Source organism: Mesoplodon densirostris, chromosome 3, assembly GCF_025265405.1.
Source record: "Mesoplodon densirostris isolate mMesDen1 chromosome 3, mMesDen1 primary haplotype, whole genome shotgun sequence".
Classification (NCBI taxonomy): Eukaryota; Metazoa; Chordata; class Mammalia; order Artiodactyla; family Ziphiidae; genus Mesoplodon; species Mesoplodon densirostris.
Genome location: NC_082663.1, coordinates 114,842,262 through 114,859,669, shown reverse-complemented (window position 1 = coordinate 114,859,669; position 17,408 = coordinate 114,842,262). Strand labels below are relative to the sequence as shown.

Sequence of the window (17,408 nt, the reverse complement as noted above, 5' to 3'; positions counted from 1 at the left end):
CCAAATGCTTTTTCAGCATCTACTGAGATAATTATATCAATTGTTTCCTTCATTCTATTGATGTATTACATTCGTTGATTTTTTCTATGTTGAACCACCCTTGCATTCCTGGGATAAATTCCACTTGGTCATGGTGTATAATCTTTTTAAGCATGCTGCTGGGTTCAGACATAAGTATCTCAAGTATTATTGCACCTATATTCATAAGGGACGTTGGTCTCTAGTTTTCTTGTGATGTCTTTGGCTTTGGTCTCAGGGTAATGCTGGCCTCACGGAATGAATTCAGAAATATTCCCTCCTTTTCTATTTTTGGAAGAGTTTGAGAAGGATTAGCATTCAATCTTTTTTAAATGCAGGGTAAAATTAACTAGTGAAGACATCTGGTCCTGTCCATTGTTTTGTTGGGAGGTTTTTTGATTAGTGATTCTATCTCTTTATTTATAGGTCTGTTTCAGTATGTCTGTTTTCAATTTCTTCTTGAGTCAGTTTGGTAGTTGGTATTTTTCCAGGATTTTGTCCATTTCATCTAGGTTATCTAATTTGTTGGTGTACAAAGTGTTCATAGTATTCTGTTATAAAACTTTTCTTTTCTATAAGGTCATTTGTAATGTCCCAACTTTCATTTCTGTTATTAGTAATTTAAGTCTTCTTTTTCTTAGTCAATCTAGCTAAAGGCTTGTGAATTTTGTTGATCTTTTCAAAGAACTGAATTTTTATTTTATTGACTTTTCTCTATTATTTCTCTATTTTGTTTCTCACTCTAATCTTTTTCATTTCCTTTCTTCTGCTAGTTTTGGGTATAGTTTGTTCCTCTTTTTCTAGTTCCTTAAGGTGTAAAATTAGGTTATTAATTTGAGATCTTTCTTCTTTTCTAATGCAGGCACTTACAGGTATAAATATCACTCTGAGCACTGCTTCTGTTGCAACCTATAAGTTTCATTATGTTGTATTTTCATGTTCATTTGTTTTAAAGTATTTTCTAAATTCCTTTGTGATTTCTTCTTTGACCTATTGGTTATTTAAGAATATGTTGTTTGATTTCCATATATTTGGAAATTTTCCAGTTTTCCTGCTATTGCTGATTTTTAGTTTTACTCCATAGTTGTCAGAAAAAATACTCTGTATGATTTCAATATTTTTTAATTTACTGAGACTTGTTTTGTTGCCTAACATATGGTCTATCCTGTAGAATGCTCCATAGGTACTTGAGAAAAACTATTATATCTTATTGATGAACTGACCCTATTGTCAATACATAATGTCCTTCTTTGTCTCTTGTAACATTTTACTTTAATGTCTATTTTGTCTGATATGAGTATACCCAACCCAGCTCTCTTTTGGCTTCTATTTGCATGGAGTACCTTCCTGCATTTTTTACTTTCAACCTATTTGTATCTGGATCTCAAGTGAATCTCTTGTAGACAGCATATATTTGGATTTTTTTAAGAATCAATTCTGTCTTAATTGGACAGTTTAATTCATTTACATTTAAAGTAATTACTGATAAGGAAGAAACTACTTCTGCCATTTTGCTATTTGTTTAATATATGTCACATCTTTTTTGTTCCTCAGTTCCTCCATTACTGCTTTCTTTGGTGTTTTGGGGTTTTTTTTGGTAGTGTACCATTTTGATTCTTTTCTCATTTTTTTTCTACATTTTTAGGTCATTTTCTTGATGGTTATTCTTGAGATTACAATCAACCTCTTAAATGTACAACAATCCATTTTTAACTAATACAACCTTAGCTTCAATAGTATATTAACAATTCTGTTCCTACACAGCTCCATCCCCCTCTTCATGTTTCTGTTGTCACAAAATACATCTGAATACACTGAGTGCCCATTAACTATATAATTATTGTTTTATGCATTCATATTTTAAACCATACAAAGAAAGGAGTTACAAACCTAAAATACAATACTGGCTTTTATATTCACCTACGTAGTTACATTTATCAGTGTTCTTTATTTTGTCATAGGGCTTAAGTTACTATCTAGTTTCATTTCCACCTAAAGGACTATCTTTAGCATTTCTTGTAGCACAGTTCTACCAGAAGCAAACTCCCTCAGCTTTTGTTTATCTGGAAATATCTTAATTTCTTCATCATTTTTTGAAGGATAGTTTTGCTAGATATAGAATTCTTGGTTGACAATATTTTTCTTTCAGTACTTTAAACATGTCATTTCACTGCCACTGTCCTCATTGTTTCTGAGAAGTCAGCTGTTAATTTTATGGAGGATTCCTTGTATGTAACAAGTTGCTTCTCTCTTGCTGCTTTCAGGATTCTGTCTTTGACTTTTGACAGCTTGATTATAATGTGTCTCAGTGTGGATCTCTTTGTTTCTCCTTCTTGGAATTCACCGAGCTTCTTGGATGTATATATTCTTTATCAAATTTGCAAGGTTTTGGGCCATTATTTCATCAAATATCCGTTCTTCCTCTTTCTCTCTCTCCTCTCCTTCTGGAATGCATGTGTATGTTGATATGCTTGATGGCGCCCCTCAAGTTTCTTAGACTCTGTTCATTTTCATCATTCTTTTTTCTTTCTGCTCCTCAGGCTGAATAAGTCCAAGTGATTTGTCTTCAAGTTCACTGATTATTTCACTGATTATTTCTTCTGGCTGCTCAAATCTGCTCTTGAACCCTCTAGTGAATTTTTAAATTATTATATTTTCAGCTCCAGAATTTGTTTCATTCCTTTTTATAATTTCTATTTACTGACATATTCTATTTCCTGAAACACTGTTCTCCTGGTTACCTTTAGCTCTTCGTCTGTGGTTTCCTTTAGGTCTCTGAGCATATTTTACATAGTTGACTTTAAGTTTCTGTCTAGTAATTCCAATGTCTGTGGTTCCTCAGGGACAGTTTCTGTTCATTTCTCCTGTGTAAAAGCCATCCTTTCTTGTTGCTTTGCATGCTTCATAATATTTTTTTGAGAACTGGACATTTTAAATTGTACAATGTGGTAACTCTGGAAATCAAATTCTTCGCTCTCCTCAGGGTTTGTTTTTGTTGCTTTTTGTGGGTAGTAGCTGTTTGTTTAGTGACTTGTCTAAACAATTTTTGTAAAGACTGTATTCTTTGTAATGCATGGTCTCTGAAGTCTCTTCCTCTGTAGTTTCTGGTCAGCTAGTAAACAGGGATTTTCTTAAATGCCTCAGGCAAAAAGAGGGAAGGGAGGGAAGGAGAAAGAAGAAAGAGAGAAAGAAAGGAAGGAAGGAAAGAAGGAAGGAAGAGAAAAGGAGAGAGGAAGTGAGGGAGAAGGAAAACTCTCCTAGTCTTTGCAGATGGGCTGTGTTGAGGAACTCCTTCAATGCTGAGCCAGGCCACTTATAACTGTATGTTAGCTTCACTTTGGGCTTGTGCTGAGCCTAAAGATCAGTCACAGTGAAAGCTTGGGATGTTCTCAGTTATTTCCTAAGCATGTGTCTTGTCCTGTGACTGTATGGCATACATGGGAGTTTTTCAATGTCCTGTTTTTCCAAAGAATCTCTCTCCCTGGATTTTCCTCTCAGGCTTTCAGCATATCTATTGTTTGCCTCGAGTGTTATTTTCTTGCTCCAGGTGGCAGTGGGTCATTCATTTGCCTTTCAGTGGTTTTGAGAAATGCCCTCTGCATAGCCACCTTTCTGTCCTGAGAAAGTTCCAGATTATCCAAAACAAAGAGAATAGCTTTGGATCAGTCCTTCAGGCAGCCCTCAGATAGGTCAAAACAGACAAACAATTCTTTAAGAACAAAATCGGCTCTGTTGTTTCTGGACCCAGGGACTAGGGTCCCACATGGGGAACACAGGCTGCCATCTTCAGAATCATCACCATGCTGAGGAGGGGTGTGGGCCAAAGACAAGTAAAAAGGCTACAAAGTTTTCCTACCTCTTTTAAGTTGCCCCTTTCTTGATTCAGTATTCACTCAGTTACTATAAACCTTTGGCTATTTTCCAGAGTTCTGACAGTTTTGCCCCCTTTTTAGGTGTTTTTGTGGACAGATGGCCTCTTGGAACTACCTACTCTGCATTTTCACTGACATCACTCCTCTCCATTTTTCTTTTTTTCCTCTCCATTTTTGAAGGAAAGTTTTTTCTAGGTATTGAATTCTTGTTTGACAGTCCTTCTTTCAGCACTTTGAATATGACATCCCTTGCCTTCTGGCCCCCGTGGTTTCGGATGAGAAATCAGCTATTCATTTTATTGATGATCCTTTTTATGTAATGAATCACTTCTCTATTGATGGTCTCAAATTCTCCTTTTGTCTTTGTCTTTCAACAAATTGTTTATAGTATGTCTAGGTGGATCTCTGAGTTTATCCTACTAGGAGTTTGTTGATCTTCTTGCATGTGCAGATTAATGTTTTTCATAAAACTTGGGGAGTTTTTGGCCATTATTTCTTCACATATTCTTTCTACCCTTTCTCTCCTCTCCTTCTGTGACACCTATTGCATGCATGTTTGTATGTTTGATGGTGTTTCATGGGTCTCTGCTCATTTTTTTTTTTTTTTTTTTTCTTTTTGCGGTATGCGGGCCTCTCACTGTTGTGGCCTCTCCCATTGCGGAGCACAGGCTCCGGATGCGCAGGCCCAGCGGCCATGGCTCACGGGCCCAGCCGCTCCGCGGCATATGGGATCCTCCCAGACCGGGGCACGAACCCGTATCCCCTGCATCGGCAGGCGGACTCTTAACCACTGCGCCACCAGGGAGGCCCTCATTTTTATTTATTCATTTTACTTTCTGTTCCTCACACTGGAAATCTCAGTTGACCTATCTTTCTGTTCTTTAATTCTTTCTTCCACTAGCTTAAATCTGCTGTTGAAGTCCTCTCGTGAATTCTTCATTTCAATTATTGTACTTTTCAACTACAGGATTTCTGTTTGGCTCTTTTTAATAATTTCTCTTTACTCATATTCTCTATTTGGTGAGACACTGCTCTCGTGCTTTCCTTTAGTTCTTTAGATTTGGGGTTGTTGTTTGTTTGTTTGTTTGTTTTTTGAAATCCTAAGTCCAACAGATGGGCTTCCTTACAACATTTGTAAAATAGTGTTATTAATACACACCTTCCAGGGTGGCTGTTGAGATCATTGAAAAAAACATGTATGAAAGCCCCTGGCTAACTATAAAACTGAGAAGTTATTAAGACTCTTAGGGATCCCGATCAAGGTACCAGGAAAATACTGAGAAGGTCCTGATCTGTCACCTCTAACTAATCTTAAGATTCTTTGCAAGCAGCGAATGAAGGCTAAGGCAGACTTGTAAACTGCTGAGGCATTAAATACATGCCTTGGCAAAGGCTGGGAGACTTATTTGTTCCAGGCTTTTAAGGAATACTCTGTTCAATCATTAGCAGACCATTAAGCTAACTGAGCAGAGACTTTGGTGGCCACACATGACAAAGAATGTACACTTTATCGAAATAGTTCAGGAAAGTCACTTTAAAAAAAAAAAGGAATGGCAACAACAATAAAACCCTAGGGAGGGGGGGAGTATCTGGTTTCCAGAGTTTCCAATCTTATATGATTTAAAGTGTCCAATTTTCAACCCCCCCAAAAAAGAAATCATGAGTCATGCAGAGAAACAAGAATGTATGGTCTTCACACAAGAAAAAAAGCTATCAATAGAAACTTTTTTTGACTTGCAGAATTTCCCAGTCTGGATCGTGTTGACTGCACACTCATGTTCCTCTGTCCTCTACTTCCTGAAAATAGGCAGCTGGATGAAAACCCTTGATCAGATTCAGGTTTGATCTTTTTGACAAGATTATAGGTTCTGGGACTTCCCTGGTGGCACAGTGGTTAAGAATCTGCCTGCCAATGCAGGGGACATGGGTTTGAGCCCTGGTCTGGGAAGATCCCACATGCTGCAGAGTAACTAAGCCCATGCACCACAACTACTGAGCCTGCACTCTAGAGCCCACAGGCCACACTACTGAGCCCATGTGCTGCAACAATTGAAGGCTGCATGAGTAGAGCCTGTGCTCTGCAACAAGAGAAGCCACCGCAAAGAGAAGCCCATGCACCACAACGAAGAGCAGCCTCTGCTCGCCGCAACTAGAGAAAGCCCATGTGCACCAATGAAGACCCAACACAGCCAAAAATAAAATAAATTAAAAAAAAAAAGATTATAGGTTCTGTTCTTTCATAGGAGGCATATAATGTCTGATTGTCTCTTTTTATGAGGGAAGCAGTCACTAATGGTCAAAATGCCTAAGTCCTATAATTCATTGGGGGTTGAAAAATTGTGATATTCTATCATTTCTTTTTCATTTATTAGCTAGGATATTTCTATAAAGACATGTTTCCCCTTACCTACTATGTGGTTACTCATTAATACAGTTCATATAAGAAAGGTCAGTAATACTTGATTTTTTTCCCTTAAGTTAACAGTTTTTGAGATAGAGTATTAGGTCCTTCTCACATCCAAAAGTGACCTGTTAGCTTTTTTAGTATAATTATAAGCTTACAGATTATTTGATGAATTTCAAAATCCACTGTAGTTATTATCCTTATTGAACTCAAAGTGTCCCATCTTTGGCCAGTAGGAGCCTCTTCGAGTTGTCCCCTGAGCCCTTTTGACATGACCCCGGTAATCTTTGATAGCTTCCTTGCTATGTGTACAATAAGATATTCCTAGCTCATCTGGTATATTTTCTACCCTAGACCTGCAATCAGCCATTTCTCTAAGAATTCCTTGTTTCTTTTAGTGAGAAATGGTATTTCAACATCATATCATGGGACTTCCATGGTGGTGCGGTGGTTGAGAATCCGCCTGCCAATGCAGGGGACACAGGTTCAATCCCTGGTCCAGAAAGATCCCACATGTCACGGAGCACCTAAGCCCATGTGCCACTACTGAGCCCATGCTCTGCAACTACTGAAGCCCACGTGCCTAGAGCCCATGCTCTGCAGTAAGAGAAACCACTGCAATGAGAAGCCCGTGTACCTCAAAGAAGAGTAGCCCCTGCTCGACACAACTACAGAAAGCCCGCATGCAGCAATGAAGACCCAACGCAGCCAAAAATTAATCAATTAATTAATTAATTTAAAAAACAATCAATCACATTATGGGCACTAAGGATGCATAATTGTTAAGTTGGTCATTGTTCTAGGTTTTTCAATGGATAAAGTTAAAATACTTTAGTAGTTTATATTGATGCTTCCAATTTAAATGCAGAACTACAGGGCTTTCACTTAACTTTGTCTATATTACATCCATATCTCCTTTCTTCCATGAGTAACCTGGTTCTCAAGAACACAGAGGATAACAGAATTAAACTGTCCCATAACTACCCATCTGCTTTATCCTTGTGTTACACACACAGCAGTCTCAGAATAATACTACTAATAGCATCACCACAAAGCTGATTTCCGAAAATGGTTAAAAATTTTTTTTGCATTGACTCTCCCCATTCTTACCCATTTTTAATCAATACTATATCTTCACTGTCAGAGGATATATTCATTAGGTGCTACATTATCTCCTTGTTCACCCATAATTATGATTAGTTCTATAAATAATATTTTTAATGTCCATTGCCAGTCCTAATGTTGATACTTCTTTAGTCATTTTGGTTGGCTGAAACTTATTCTTTACTAGATTCGTAAGGAAGGGCTCATGGGAACAATATTAGCAAAGCTTTTTAACGTTGATGACAGTTTGTCTATGTCCTTTATACCTGAAAGTCAGTTTTGCTGGATCTAGAATTCTTGGTTCACATTTTCTTTCCTGAAGTATCTTAAATGTTTTACTCCGTTTTCTTTTAGCATAAAGCATTACTATAGCAAAGTTTGATAATAATTAATTTTCTTTTCCTTATAAGCCACTTTGCCTAGATGCTCACAATTTCCCCCACACCGCTTTCCTTTAAAGTCCAATAATTTTATTAGAATATGTTCTGGTGTTTGTTGTATAAGTCCATATTCTCAATATGCAACTTTCAAAATATAGTTTCAATTCTTTTATTTCAGGTAACTTTTCTTAGATTTTAGATTTTTTTTTTTTTTTTTTTTTTTTTTTGGCTATGTTGGTCTTAGTTGCAGCATGCGGGCTTCTCTCTAGTTGTAGCATGCAGGCTCCAGGGCGCATGGGTTCTGTAGTTTGTGGCATGCAGGCTCTCCCGTTGAGGTGCACAAGCTCAGTAGTTGTGGTGCGCAGGCTTAGTTGTGCTGTGGCATGTGGGATCTTAGTTCCCTGACCAGGGATCAAACCCACGTCCCCTGCATTGGAAGGTGGATTCTTTACCACTGGACCACCAGGGAAGTCCCTAGATTTTAGTATTTATTCTGTTCCTTTACTTTGTTTCTGTTTCTGTTTCAAATTCAGGGACTCCTATTACCCTTAAGTTGGATCATTTTCCCCCAATCTTCAATTTTCATCATTTTCTCTTGAATCCTTCTCTCTTCATTTCTTACTGATTTTTAAGAATTTCCCCCACTTAATCTTATATTTCTCTTAAGCTCTTATCTGCTATATCTAATTGTTCTTAGTCTAATTCAGTCTTCATTTTTGAAGTGAGTTTCTTTTATTTCTAATTCTTTCCTGAGTTTTGTCACCTCACTCTTTTCTTTCCTATCTAACATCATTTTCTTAAACATTTACCTACTTCTGAAATAATATGGTACAGTTTTTATCTGTTTTGTGAACATGTCTTTGTGGTGGGCTTTCATTATCTACAATGATATTATTTTCCACTTTACTCTCTTTTTTCTTATAATAATTTTGTATGGGATTTTACCTCAATCTTTTCCTATTGCATTTTATGTGAAATTAATTTTCTTGGACTTTGAGAAAATGTGATCCTAACTTCACATATTCCCTCTTGATTTAAAATATGGTAGCTTGATTTTTAAGGTTTCCTGGTGCTGTTCCCCTCTTCCAATTTTATCTGAACCTCTCTTCCTTCATCTTTGGATCTCTAACCTGTTCAATTTTCATCCCACTCCCAATACTTCTCCTAAGTGTGGAGCACTGTCCTTGAAAGGAGCTGTGGAGAGTCAGTTTTAAAAGTTTATAGGGTCTGGGGCCTCCCTGGTGGCGCAAGTGGTTGAGAGTCCGCCTGCCGATGCAGGGGATACGGGTTCGTGCCCCGGTCTGGGAGGATCCCATATGCCGCGGAGCGGCTGGGCCCGTGAGCCATGGCCGCTGAGCCTGCGCGTCCGGAGCCTGTGCTCCGCAATGGGAGAGGCCACAACAGTGAGAGGCCCGCATACCGCAAAAAAAAAAAAAAAAAAAAAAAAGTTTATAGGGTCTGGACTGTTCTAGCCCCTTCATAAATTTTGGGAACCTCTTGTGCTATCCCAGTATTTGATTAGGTAACACCTTTCCTAATTTCAACTGCTGTTCTCACATCAGCCCATCATACCTTCCAATGAATACTTACTGACTTCCCTCTGCTTCCTCTCCTACAGATGCTAATATTATGCAGTGTGGCTCTTGGTAAGGCTCTCTTGTTAACTAGTTTTGATACAGATCCTGTCCATGGGTTTTTGGTTTTGCTATCTAGTTGCTCTGTGTTTTTAAAAGGGGATCCAGGGAGATTAAACCACCATGTCACTGCTACTACTGCTGCCACCATCTTCCCAGATATTAGAGTATATTTTAATAGTCCTTAGAATCTTTCTACAGAAAACATTTTTGAACAAAATGCCTTAAAAATCTTTAACATTTTCAGAAATAAAGCAGGTAAAACAGAAGAAAATTGACCCATTTTGTCTGCTTACCTCAAAAAGTCTGAACAAGTTGTATCTTGTTTTATAATCAGTCCACAAGACCATAAAAAAGGCATTCATTGAGATGGTGCTAATCATAATTATCTTAAAGAGACGACTCATTATAACTCTCTTCACAAATGCCTGACACTGAATATCTTTCCTCCTGTCAAAAATTTGAATAAGAGGTATGATTATCTTATAGCTCTGTTGTAAGGTAATGCACAATGCACACTTTTTTTAGGGACTAGGGTCTGCTTTCCCCCTTCTGTGAATATAAATCTACGTATACTTTAAAATTGCAATGCAATGCTGACTAAATGACCACTGAAATATGTATGACGATTACTGGGTGGGTCTGTCCCCACTCAGTTACTCAGTTCCTCCTCTCTAGACCTGTGAAAAAGAATGGTTACCACTCCGCCTCAAGCAAAACAAAGCACCATCTTCATTTACTCGTTCAACAAATTTTTATTAACTACTGTTCAACTCACTCATTTATTCATTCAACAAGTTTTTATTGAATGACTACTACATGCCAGGCAATACAGTAGGCACTTGGGATACAGGTAAGCAAAACTAAATATTGTCAGTCTAGTAGGGAAAACTGCTAATCAAATAATCAGCCATACAAGTGCTTACAAATCAATTATAAAAAACTGACCACCCTAAGAAAAAATGGGCAAACACACAGTCAACTCATTAAATACAATGGCATGAAGTTCCCTCCAAAATGTTCAGTAGCACTACTAATTGGGGAGGTACAAATTAAGTAAAACCAGTAATTTTGCTTATAAAATTAGCAAAGGCTTAAATGTGATAACATTTAGTGCTGGCAAGAGTGTAGTGCAACGGAGCAGTTTCATAAACTGCCAGGGGAATGTAAATTGACCAACTTTTCTGAAAAGCCTTAGTTCTGTTTGTATCCTCAGACCCAAGGAATCTACCCCAAGAGAATACAATCTGAAATACAAACAGTGACTTTAGCCAAACATGTTTATCCCAGCAATATTTGCTGTGAGAATTTGGAAACAATTTAAAAGTCTAACCAAAAAAAGACAGGTTAAGTAAATCATGGCATATCCATTTCATGGAATATTATACAGATGCTACAACATGTCTATGCATTTTTCATGATTTAGAAAAATGTTTATGAGCCACTGGATAGCAAAACAGAAACAAAGCAAGATAAAAATTCTCTACTCAAAATTATCTCAACTGTGCAAAATAGGTAGAAAAAAATTCGGCATGAAGTATGCCAAAATGTTGATAGTGTCTGCCTATGGATAGTGAGGTTATAGGTAATTCTTTTTCCTGTTTATTTATATTTATCTGTGCTTTCCAATTTTTCTCAGAGAGTATGTATTACTTTTTCCCAAATCTATGTAACAAATGAACCCAGTCTCACACAGTAAAAAAATATAGATTTATATACTTTTATAACCTATTAAAAACAAGATATATAATTTTCATTATCTGATTTGAAATCAGGTCTATTACCCAAAAAAAGGCTTCAAATTATCTAACATAGTAGCGAATAAAAAAGGACAAAATGGAGTCAAACTAGTCATTCAGTCTACAGGTCAAATAAGAGTGTGACTGAATGTTTGATTAACAGCCAATTGTGATATGAAAGCTGAGGAAACAACTGTTTGGCTGAGACTTCACCAGCCTCACCAGTTGGAGAAATCAGATTATCCAGGATGAGCTCCTCAGTCTGGGAAGTGGATGAGTGCCTGTGGGAAGAGGCTACGAGACCCAACACTGCCAGTTGCACACTTCTTAACAAGCAAGAGAAATAAAGAGTATTTACTGAAATTTCCATAACGTCTCAGAGAACAGCAGCGACACATTCTCTAACAGTGAGCTAGAAATGACTCTTGTGTGGTTCTGCTGATAAAAGTGTTGAGACATTTTCCAAATTTTCAATTTTTATTCCTTGCTTTTACCATCCAACAGAAAATCTCTGCTTAGGAATCTCCTCAGCATCTAGATTCCAAGAGGCCTCAGAGGAGTGTCCACAGAGGGCATTGCTGCTTTATGAAGTCACTCTTGGACATTCCGGTATGTTACTAGCCGGTATGTTACTAGCCAGTAGGCCCCTGGAGGGGAGAGCTCCCCATTGGTCTACCCACAGATGCTCTCTTCCCAAGGAGACCGAGCACCTCTGTTCAGCAAAAGAGTCACGAGCACCCTGCAATTGTGATGCTCCGGGCTAAAGCTGAGAGACAGGCCAGACAAAAGCCCCTCCTTCAGGAAGTGCCCCCAACTGACAGACAGAGGCCCTTAATAATGTGTTAGAATAGGTTAAGGGTCATAGAAGAAGGGAAAGCAAAATTCTCTGGGCTTCTAAGTGCAAGAGCACACAGCCAGGGCACAGCACTGGAGACACCTGGAAGGACTAGGAAAGATTTTGATGGCTTTGGGGCTAGAACCCAAGAAACAGGAGGAGCAGAAGTTATCCATGCCCAGCACTGGCTAATTGGGGACACAGAATGTGCACATATGAACCACCTAAAGAGAGTGTAAGGGACGAGCCTTGGGGTAGAGATGTTTTAGGTACAAAAGCAATAGGGACTTTTGCTCTGTTCAATTCTTGGGATTAATATATTCTCTCGTTCTCCTTCTCCTAGCCCCTTTGGCTTCCAAGGCAAATCAAGACAGAGGCTTCTGGGTAGCCCTGTGTTGAATTAAATGTTTAGTTGGCCAAATTGGTCAAATTCCTGGAACCTTAATTCCTTGGGCCATAATAAAAGAAGGTGACCATGTCACCACCTCCACTGCCCCAGGCGTTCTGAAACAAGTGTACACGACCATCTCACATAGAAAAATACTCTTGTAGGCAAGCAGTATACTGAACCGGGAAATAACATCTTACCAATCTCTCCACTTAAAATCATCAACAGCAAAGCTTTAAGAAATACTTTGATTAATGTCCCCAGGCTTCAAATCTTGGCCTCACCGTCTTATTCTATATTCTCTCCCTCAGGGATCAAGCTCCTCCTACTGCCTCCTTTGGTCATATGCCCCCTGATGCCTTCTGGGCTCCTGCCCACACCCTGACAGTGGCCTCCTGGAGCAGCTGCTAAGAGAGAGCCTGAATCAGTTCTCCATCTCTGTTTCCACCCGCCCCAATTCATCAGTGTGCCTAATCCCGCCGGGCCATGTAGGAGGCCCTCGATAAACCTGTGCTTTGTGAATGTACCTCAAGGATTCTTACGCTCACTCAAGTAGCTGAGCCTAGTGGGTTTCTATTTCCAGGAATCCCAAGGATACACTACTATGCTTCCGCTCCTTAAGCTCCAAAGCATACTTCTGGGGAGAAACGAAGAAGAGATTAAGAATGTAAAAAATTCTTTCACGATGCTTGGAGGGGTGAGGAAAGATGGCTAGCTGGAAGCAGTCAAGAAGAGACCAGCTGGGGCTTCCCTGGTGGCGCAGTGGTTGAGAGTCCGCCTGCCGATGCAGGGGATATGGGTTCGTGCCCCGGTCGGGAAGATCCCACATGCCGCGGAGCGGCTGGGCCCGTGAGCCATGGCCGCTGAGCCTGTGCATCCGGAGCCTGTGCTCCACAACGGGAGAGGCCACAACAGTGAGAGGCCCGTGTACCGCAAAAAAAAAAGAAGAAACCAGCTGTTCTTGATGTACAATATCAGCACAGCCAACCACAGCTGAATGTGTTTTCTATCTATCTAGATATCTATCTATCTATCTATCTATCTATCTATTTATTTATTTATGGCTGCGTTGGGTCTTCATTGATGCAGGCGGGCTTTCTCTAGTTGTGGCGAGCGGGGGCTACTCTTCGTTGCAATGCGCAGGCTTCTCACTGCGGTGGCTTCTCTTGTTGTGGAGCACGGGCTCTAGGTGTGTGGGCTTCAGTAGTTGTGGCACAGGGCTCAGTAGTTGTAGCTCATGGGCTCAGTAGTTGTGGCTCGCAAGCTCTAGAGCACAGGCTCAGTAGTTGTGGTGCACGGGCTTAGCTGCTCTGCAGCATGTGGGATCTTCCCAGACCAGGGCTCAAACCCGTGTGCCCTGCATTGGCAGGCAGATTCTTAACCACTGCGCCACCAGGGAAGCCCCTGAATGTGTTTTCTGAAGTCACTGATGAAGAAATCTAGTCTGGGACTGGAACTCCAGCTGATGAGTGGACTCAGAGGTAACCAGCTTCTCCAGGCCTACTGAAATCACCCGTATCTTCTCGTGGATAGGTGGGCGGGACAGGCACCCTGGATGAGAAGCTAAAGGGCCACCTCTTCTGCCCTTTTAACAGCAACTCACACTCCCCCTGACTTGGGCAGCACCACCTTAGCTGCCGCACACAGTCAGTAGGCATGGCAGCTTTGTGGTGACTCAAGTCTTCTGACAAAGAGTCATTCCTAGTTACATGTAACTAGAATTGAAACACAAAGTTCACATATTATATCCAAACCCTATTACACCTCTTGCTGTTTTGCAGAAATTTTACAAAACTGAAAGTTATAGAGTTCAACTAGTATATTTCTAAACTCTGGATTAGAACGTATACAGACTGCTCCACATTAACACTAGTAGTCCAATACCTCGGCACACTGCCGAAGGCCAGGTGTGTGTCCATATGCAACATACATGCTGCTGCTTTTGGTCTCAAGCAAAAACATAAAGAATCATGCTTATTCTATTTATCTAAAGACTTCCTAAATTCTATCAACGTCAGAGAGTAACCACAATTTTCAGAGCTTTCACTAACTTCATTTTAGAAAAGGACACTGTCAAACGACACAAAGGACACTGCCCTGATTTATTATCTATGGAGGTCATGCAAAGGGTCATAGGTCATATCTATTTAAACCCCCTCTACTTCAGTGATCATTTAAAAGGAAAATGGAGGGAAACCAAAGCTTGCCACATCAGAGAAACCACTGTCATCACAAAGATTTGGAACAGAAGAAAAGTTGGGGCCTCCAACTTTGGCAATGTCTCTTTTAAGTTGAAATGTCAGTTACTTAGAGCAAGTCTGGGGATTCATGCTGTTGGAATTTACCACAAGGAGTATTACCACAGACTTCTGATATGGGATCTTTGATTATCTAAAGTTCATGAGTTCCAGCAGATGCGACACCCCTTAACATGGACCTTATGTCAAATCTTCACATAGATGCTAATTAGTAGCTACATTCTCAGGCCCTGACAACTGCAATTATTAGCTGTACCCTGCTCTCTCCACTGTGCCATACACAGTACAGGTTAATAGTTTCTAAGCCTCTCAGACTTACATTCAAAATAGGGGGAAAGGTTTCCATTCAAGATACAGTGAAACAATTTAAGTGACACCACAAGGGAGCAAACAAACAAATCCAGAAGGTGGAATATTCTACAGGACTCGGTTTTTACAGTAAGTCAATGATATGGAGAGAAAGAGGGAATTGAGGGCAGGAGGCTTGCTCACTCTAGACTGAAAGCTTAAAGAGACACAACAACCGGATGTGATGGGTGGACTTCATGTGGATCACTGATTAGAACAAAATTACTGTCCAAAGACATTCTTGACCTTCAGAACAATTTGATTTGGTATTAGGTGATACCAAGAAATCATAGTTTATTTTGTTTGGTGTGATAATGGCATTCTGGTTTCTACAAGAAAATGACCATATTTTCTAGAGATGTTTACTGGAGGATGTAGGGGCAAAATGACATGCTATCTGGGATTTGCTTTTAAATACTTTAGCAAAGAAAAAGGAAATGGGAGATTATATGATGTAACTGGCAAGATCTTGGTAACTGTTAAATCTGGGTGATCAGTACATAAGGGTTGAATGCCCTATTTTACTCTATTTTAAAATGCCTACACTTTTTCATGTTTAAAAATTCATGCAGAAAAATTTGAAGCACTGAGCTAGAAATCTTTGGTAATAAAATGTATAAAAGCTCCCAAATCTATAATATGGGGAAAAGTTTATAAAAACACATGGCTTTGCTTTTTCCTCTTTTTAAAAAAATTTTTAATTAATTAATTAATTAACTTATTTACTTTTGGCTGCGTCGGGTCTTCATTGCTATGCATGGGTTTTCTCTAGTTGCAGTGAGCAGGGGCGACTCTTCGTTGCAGTGCACGGACTTCTCATTGCGGTGGCCTTCCCATTGCAGAGCACAGGCTCTAGTCGCGTAGGCTTCAGTAGTTGCAGCGCGTGGGCTCAGTAGTTGCAGCATGCGGGCTCTAGAGCACAGGCTCAGTAGTTGTGGTGCACGGGCTTAGTTGCTCCGCAGCATGTGGGATCTTCCCGGACCAGGGATCGAACCCATGTCCCCTGCATTGGCAGGTAGATTCCTGTTTTTTTTTTTTTTTTTTTGCGGTACGCGGGCCTCTCACTGTTGTGGCCTCTCCCGTTGCGGAGCACAGGCTCCGGACCAGCAGCCATGGCTCACAGGCCTAGCTGCTCCACGGCATGTGGGATCTTCCCGGACCGGGGCACGAACCCGTGTCCCCCTGCATCGGCAGGCAGACTCTCAACCACTGCGCCACCAGGGAAGCCCGGCAGGTAGATTCTTAACCACTATGCCACCAGGGAAGTCCCTGCCTTTTTCCTCTTAAAAATTTCAAAGAAGTACAAGTTCTAGTGTCCAGGCTCTGGATCTCCCAGAAGCCACAGAGTCTGGGGTGACTCTTCTCTCTCTTTCCCCCAGCCCCCCCCCATGTATACTCCACACCCGCAGGGCAAAATGACTATACCTGCCAGGCCAACAGAACCAGCCGAAAACTGGCTTCAGAGAGCTCAGCCTCCTTATCATATTCCCATATGGCTTCTCAGACTAGGGGCCAGGGTTGGTGGGGAGTGGGGGGGATGAGAAGCTTTGCTCGTTGTAACATAGAGTGATTTTTCTGGCCTCTGATGTAAGGCAGGGTATAAAGATGATCCTTGTTAAGTCCTATTACTATAAGGCATGTTCCTTGGATAGATACATACACATTCTTTTAATCTACCTTTTAATCTCATTAATAACTACATTCCTGAGTTCCCTCAAAGAACAGTTACTGCAATTTTTAAATAATAGCTTACTTTATATTCCATTTTACTCATGTCAGTGACACATGGAGTAAACAGAGCTCATTACTGGATAATACCCAAGTAGCTTCTAGCTCAGTGGCTACATACCCTCAGTTCAGGGGTCACAACCTGCAAATGATGGGAACAAATGACCCTTGGTTCCTCCTTCCCTCAGTATGTCAAATAATGACCTGGCAAGTTGGTCACTGTGACAGTAAATCCTTTTATTGCTCACCTTGCTGGAAGCCTTGGACAAGACACTTGTCTTCTTCTTTCTCCCTGTCTGAAAAGGAAGGATAAAACACTAGACAGCTCACCCAATTTTTGAGATCTCTGTAAATTAAGTAACTACTTAAGCAGTAACAACAGCTAAAATCCAAATCAACTTTAGCATCATAAGAATTGTTACATACAGTTAAACCCTTTACCCATAGAGTTCATCATTCTTTTTCTACCTTACAATTGCTCTCCAACACAATGCATTTGTAAAGTCACCATAATCACTTGAATTTCTGGGTTATAAAAATGTGTGAATGCTCCCCCATACCCATTTCTGGTCTTTAAAAATGTTATTTCTCTTTTTTAATATTATTAATAGAATTACCCGGATTGATTTACCTTATATATGTGATTAGATATAATGAAAAATACCTCAGGCTCAAGTTTAAATCATTTTTATTTAAGCAC

At 39.9% G+C, this 17,408-nt stretch overlaps 1 protein-coding gene across 1 annotated transcript in view; it reads right to left on the bottom strand.

Annotated features, from left to right (window-relative positions):
• Positions 1-11,610, bottom strand: part of CATSPER3 (cation channel sperm associated 3) — a 33,662-nt gene extending 22,052 nt beyond the window's left edge. Inside the window, exons 1-2 of the mRNA XM_060091952.1 lie at positions 11,510-11,610; positions 9,709-9,862 (exon numbers count right to left, since the gene is read on the bottom strand). Of these exons, the coding sequence (XP_059947935.1) occupies positions 9,709-9,862; positions 11,510-11,610 (255 nt within the window). The remainder of the gene's footprint in view (positions 1-9,708; positions 9,863-11,509) is intronic.
• Between the last annotated feature and the right edge of the window lie 5,798 nt (positions 11,611-17,408).